This window comes from Engraulis encrasicolus, chromosome 3 (assembly GCF_034702125.1).
Source record: "Engraulis encrasicolus isolate BLACKSEA-1 chromosome 3, IST_EnEncr_1.0, whole genome shotgun sequence".
Taxonomy (NCBI): Eukaryota; Metazoa; Chordata; class Actinopteri; order Clupeiformes; family Engraulidae; genus Engraulis; species Engraulis encrasicolus.
The window spans coordinates 10,337,815-10,343,910 of record NC_085859.1 but is presented as its reverse complement, the minus strand read 5'-3'; the positions used below and the strand labels follow the sequence as shown (position 1 = coordinate 10,343,910).

At 44.2% G+C, this 6,096-nt stretch overlaps 1 protein-coding gene across 1 annotated transcript in view; it reads right to left on the bottom strand.

The window, feature by feature from the left end:
• Positions 1-2,942: 2,942 nt before the first annotated feature.
• The window catches only part of LOC134446537 (tripartite motif-containing protein 16-like), a 34,851-nt gene continuing 31,697 nt past the window's right edge, over positions 2,943-6,096 (bottom strand). The window contains exon 10 of the mRNA XM_063195901.1: positions 2,943-2,972. Coding sequence (XP_063051971.1) covers positions 2,943-2,972 — 30 coding nt within the window. The remainder of the gene's footprint in view (positions 2,973-6,096) is intronic.

Below are 6,096 nucleotides of genomic sequence, written 5' to 3'. Positions count from 1 at the left end.
TCACACACACTTAATTGGTATAGCCAAGAAATTATTATGCAAATGAGAAATTAAGAAGAATTACCAGAATTGTGCGTTAATGACCCCTGTGTATTACTGTGCTGCCTGCAACTTCATTAAAACCCCTTAAACTGCATTTTGGACTCAGCGCGTTCTTACAGACGCACCAGGAAGACACTAAACCATCCAACCAGCACCTATACAGTCCACCCACCTACCCACCTGATACCTACACCCTCCTTAACAGACACACTCACACACATGGGGCGACACGCACATACTCACACTCACACTCACACTCACACTCACACTCACACACACAGGCTTACAAAGGTAACTCACATGTTGTGATCTGTGCTTTAGTTGCTGTTTTGAGATAAAGAAGAACATTGTTGTGAGTAATAAGTAATGCACACCTGTTAAATAGGCATGCTGAATGTGATAACCTGTTGAATGTGTGTGTGAATGTGTGTCAAGTCCATGTTTGCCCAACCTGCTGCAGATATCTTCACTATTTCCTGCTTGAAGACTGACTCTAATTTCTCCTCCAGCTGCATCTGCAGTGCAGACACAGATTTCTTCAGGGGCTCAAAGAAGTGGCTTTGGCTGAAGGTCCTTCTGGTCACAGCACTGTATTGATCACCAGGGATGGACACCATGCTCTGCACAGAAACCATTGGCAGAAGAAAAATATGTAAGTATAATTTCCAATCCCTACCACTTTCATTTCAGGTTGTAATTCAGAATGGGTATGGTTAGTATTATCAATATTAAAGGTTATTGGTTCACCATATTTTCATTATGAAGATAAATACAAGTTTAACACACTGGACTGATTGCATTCACATTTTAAAGTGTACCAAGTTGTTTCTACCTTGAGGAAGTAGATTGGATCCTGAGTCAGTGAGAGCTGCTTCATCTCAGCATCTGTCCTCTTCAGCTCAGCAATCTCCTGCTCCAGTCGCTTCAGGAGTCCTTCAGTACGACTCACCTCAGCCTTCTCCTGAGCTCTGATCAGCTTTGTCACCTCAGAGCGCCTTCTCTCAACGGAGCGGATCATCTCAGTAAACATCCTCTCACTCTCCTCCACTGCTGTCTGTGCACCAGACTGATAGGGCACACACACACGCACACACACACACACACACACACACACACACACACACACACACACACACACACACACACACACACACACACACACACACACACACACACACACACACACACACACACACACACACACAGCCATGCTTGTCACAGCTCAGCACAACTACTATCTCATTGCATAACCATAAATCTGCTGCAGATGCTCTTCTCTTCAGTTCTCACCTTGAGAGTCTCCACAGCCTTCCTCAGCTCCTGCAGCTCCTTCTCCTTCAACTGGATTATCTGCTGGCATCTCCTCTGGCTCTGTCCCAACCCCTCCTGGAACATCAGGAATAAAACCATATTGAGTTTCAATCATTATCTTAAGATTTTCCACATTGGGGTATCACTGAGTATCACTTTAAACAATAAGCCCTTAGTTCGGCTGTGACATATTGAAAATGTGAAGAAACAACAGGCTGTAGTTTTAATGTTAAACGACGTCAGCAAAAGTGCTCAGAGCCTGTAAGTGGCAGGAATTTCTGACAAGTCGTTGCGGCTACACCCTGAAGTTGGCCTGTCAATGTTTTACAGAATGTAGACATTGGACCTTTTGTCTAATAAACTTCATCTTGGTACCTCTTCACTTAAATAAATACATTAAATGGATACATTTAAACTGCAATTCACCTCTTCAATGAGATGGCATAACTTGTGCATAAACTACAGCAATTAATAAACTAAATACACTACTTGACCAACATGTCTGGGAATAGAGAGGGCAACCATGTTGTGTGTGCCTCAGTGTGATTATTCAATGACAGCAGCACAACCGTTTTTTCCACATTGCTCTAATATTTTTTCCATACACACTCATCTACCTTTTATTTTTTTAGCCGGGGTGAGGTGCACTGTAAAACATTGCAGCCAGATAAAGGTTGGGTAGACTTGAACAATCTGTCTTTCAATGTCTGATTCTGTTGAAACTGTGTGGAAGATGAAAAATGAAATTCCAAATATGCTGTAATAGCAGGTCGGTCTTACCTTTTTATGACTCCACTCTGCTGCAGCCGTGATGCTGTCATGGCCTTTATGATCGTCCATCGTACACAGATAGCAGATGCAACTCTGGTCCGTGCGGCAGAATATTTCAAAAACCTTCTTATGACGGGGGCAAATCCTCTCCTGTAGCTGGCCGGTGGCATCGATTATGGTGTGGTTTCCATCTTTAAATTCATGGTGAGACTTTAGGTGAGTTTCACAGTACGACTTCAGACACTCCAGACAGGACTTGACAGCTTTGAGTTTTCTCTCAGAGCAGATGTCACATGCCACATCTCCAGGTCCAGCATAGGGAGCAGAAGCAGCACCTTGGATGTCGGTCTTCCTGAACATCTCCATCATGTCAGCAATCAGAGGATTTTTATGGAGGATAGGCCTGGAGTCGAAGGTGTGCTTGCAGAAGGGACAGCTATACTTTCTTTTCCGATCCTCCTGGTCCCAGCTATGATTAATACACTTCATACAGAAATTATGTCCACAGGCAGTTGTCACCGGATCTCTCAACTGCGCCAGACAGACTGGACATTTGAAGTACTCCTCTTGTGAAGACACTGACGCCATTCTTCACTCTTCCAAACAACAAGTGCACACTGTGAGAAACAGCAGCAGAGTGACATCTAAGTTAGATTCTAACTTCCTCAGAACACAAGGAGGCAGGGGTTAGGGGATGGGCCAATGAGAAGTGTCAGAACATTAAGGAGGAGCCCAGGGTGGGTGTGATTTGGAATCGGAATCAGAATGGTTCTTGTTATCAGGGGGAGGAAGGTAGGACTAGGTGGATCAGGTGTCCATCAGGTGACAGTGGTCTGGGGCTGATCACACTGTTGTGTCAGAGAATCTCTAAGCTTTGAGAAAGGTATCTACCATTGACTCCCATTATAGCCCCGTTGGCGAACGCAGCCAAGTGAAAGATGAATGGGAGCCTATTGGGCTAAATGGCTCAGCAGGGATTTGTGACGGTTCTGTTCTCTGGTTTGTAAAGATGTGTGCACATTCTGTACCTTATCATGGAAGTTGTATTAGAAGTGAAGTTAAAGGTTCCTGACATGACTTCGTTCTCCCAAAGACTTGTTAGTTTTGTCCTGCAACACGCTAGCATTCGGCTAATACATGCTGGCTGAGGAATCTCTGCGACTATTCACGACCCGAGCTGACAAGAGACGTACTCTGACTGATCCTTGCAGAGACATCTACGGTCACACAACTCAAACCCCCCTCCACCACCACCGTCCAACATGTTAATTGAAGGTGCCCAAATTCTTAGGGATGAGTGCTGTCATTTCCTTTACCCCATTACGGTAACACTTACCGCTTTTCCACCACCTTACATGCAATAACAGATGTCCGCAACAATAACAACATAACTTAAACACATCGCCATCTGAAGTCAGACTGAAAACTACAAAACTACAAAACAAATGGCCAAGTGCCGTAAAGTCGATTGTCACGTGTTATGTCATTGCTATAGTTTAAACAGGCCTAAGGGTCATTTTCACGAATCTAACACTTGACAAGATGCAAACATGTCGGCAAATGCTTTCACTTACTCCTATCTATCGAACGCAACTTCATTATTTCCAGGGGAAAAATACACGGGCAGATACAATTATAAGAAGCATACATCCCCATTGGGACCCATTATTTACTTGGCTGCAATAACATAGCTGCAGTGCCACTCCTGGCCACCAGCTAGTGACCGTTCTCGTACAATATTCAATTTTCTCTGGTTGTGTTCACAAGTCATGAGTCCACATATGACAGCTGAGAGGGAGATTCTCTGTGCTGGGAAAACATCATCACGATTGGAGAATTGGTCCAACATGCCCACCAAATGGTAGCAAACATACCAGAAGGCCTCTTGAGGAACGTTTTGCTACATTGTGACACCAAGCAAGTTCTTAAATCAGGAACCCCACTGCAGTCTCCAGACATGTTTCAGGAGTGCCCCTCCTCACAAGAAAGAACAAATGCCCCCTTGACCTCATCATAAGCCTCCCAATGCNCCCTTGACCTCNCCATAAGCCTCCCATCATAAGTCTGCCACCTACCTAGTATTGAGAAATAAAATAGACTAATGCCCACCAATGGGAACTAAGCCTAACCAGCTGTATCGTTCTGTGTGCGTGAGCGTGTGTGTGTTGTGTGCACCCCCCTACCCCTTTAAGCTACAGGGCCTTGTGCATGCTAGGTATCATTACTGCCTCTTCCAATGGTGAAATTGGTAACAATTTATAATAGTGAACGCTTTTTGTAGCACTTGAACTAATCTTGAACACTTAATGAACCACTATTTGTACATGGGTAAGAAATGTTTTATTATTACTATATAATAAGTCAAACATTAGAAAAGTATGGTTCTGTTGATGAAATCCTCTGCTGGTGAATTCTAAATGTAACCAAGGTCTTCCTGCACAGTGCAGTCTAGGACCAGTGTTTCTCAAAGTGTGGTCCGGGGACCACTAGTGGTCCACGACAGAGCTCAGGTGGTCCGTGGCTACATTTGTAACATTTTCATGTTTTCAACACAATGAGACATGCTTATAATGTGAATAAAAAGTAAGAGATCTGCATCAAAATTAGCAGTGACAAATTATCACCCGTCAACAGCCAATTCAGTTGACAGGTGGTCCCTGATCATTTTTGGGGGGGACAAAGTGGTCCTCGGTCTGAAAAAGTTTGAGAAACACTGGTCTAGACCCAGTCTCAAACCCGTGACATCACATGTCATCAGTTTAGCAGCATAATACTGTATGAGGCATACTGTCACCAATATTATTATCTCACCAACATGCAGTGATCCACAACCATAGCACACAAATCAACTGTTTCCAAGCAATTCCCAAATTATGACACCTACCTGCCCGTCACATTCCGGTTCCTCAAAATGTCCCTTCTGTGATGCCGTATTACTCTCTGAGATATATTCTAGAATCTCTCTGTTACTCTCCAACATGCGTAGTTGACAACCATAGTGCTCAACTCACCTCTTTCAGGCACTTGTCAAAGTTTTCATGTGATATCCCCTTCAACAACGTGACCTCCATAAAAACCTGCCCATTACATTTTTTATTATTTAGAAATGGTCCTTCCATGTTGCCGTAATGTTTGATCCCATGACATGATAATTAACAGGAAGACACGTCATGGATCGTTCCAGATGGAGACCGACAAGATGGCGGTGGACATGCAGGTTGGTGTGTCACTGGTGTCCAACATGGGACTCTGCTGTACTGCATGTGGTCTCTTAATTTAAGTAATACTGTGAGTTTCATGTCCATAATCATCCATTGTCATCGTCACGGCACCACAATAGCTGAAAGTGTCACTACATGGGATGGGACTACATGTAACAACATGGTGGGGATGAGTTGGGGCTACTTGTATACAAGATGGTCCTCATATGAGCTGGGACTACTTGTATGTAACTACATGATGGTTCTCATATGAGCTGGGGCTACTTGTATGTAATCACATGGTCCTCATATGAGCTGGGGCTACTTGTAACCACATGGTCCTCATATGAGCTGGGGCTACTTGTATGTAACTACATGGTGGTCCTCATATGAGCTGGGGCTACTTGTATGTAACCACATGGTGGTCCTCATATGAGCTGGGGCTACTTGTATGTAACTACATGGTGGTCCTCATATGAGCTGGGGCTACTTGTATGTAATCACATGGTGGTCCTCATATGAGCTGGGGCTACTTGTATGTAACCACATGGTCCTCATATGAGCTGGGGCTACTTGTATGTAACCACATGGTCCTCATATGAGCTGGGGCTACTTGTATGTAACCACATGGTGGTCCTCATATGAGCTGGGGCTACTTGTATGTAACCACATGGTGGTCCTCATATGAGCTGGGGCTACTTGTATGTAACTACATGGTCCTCATATGAGCTGGGGCTACTTGTAACCACATGGTGGTCCTCATATGAGCTGG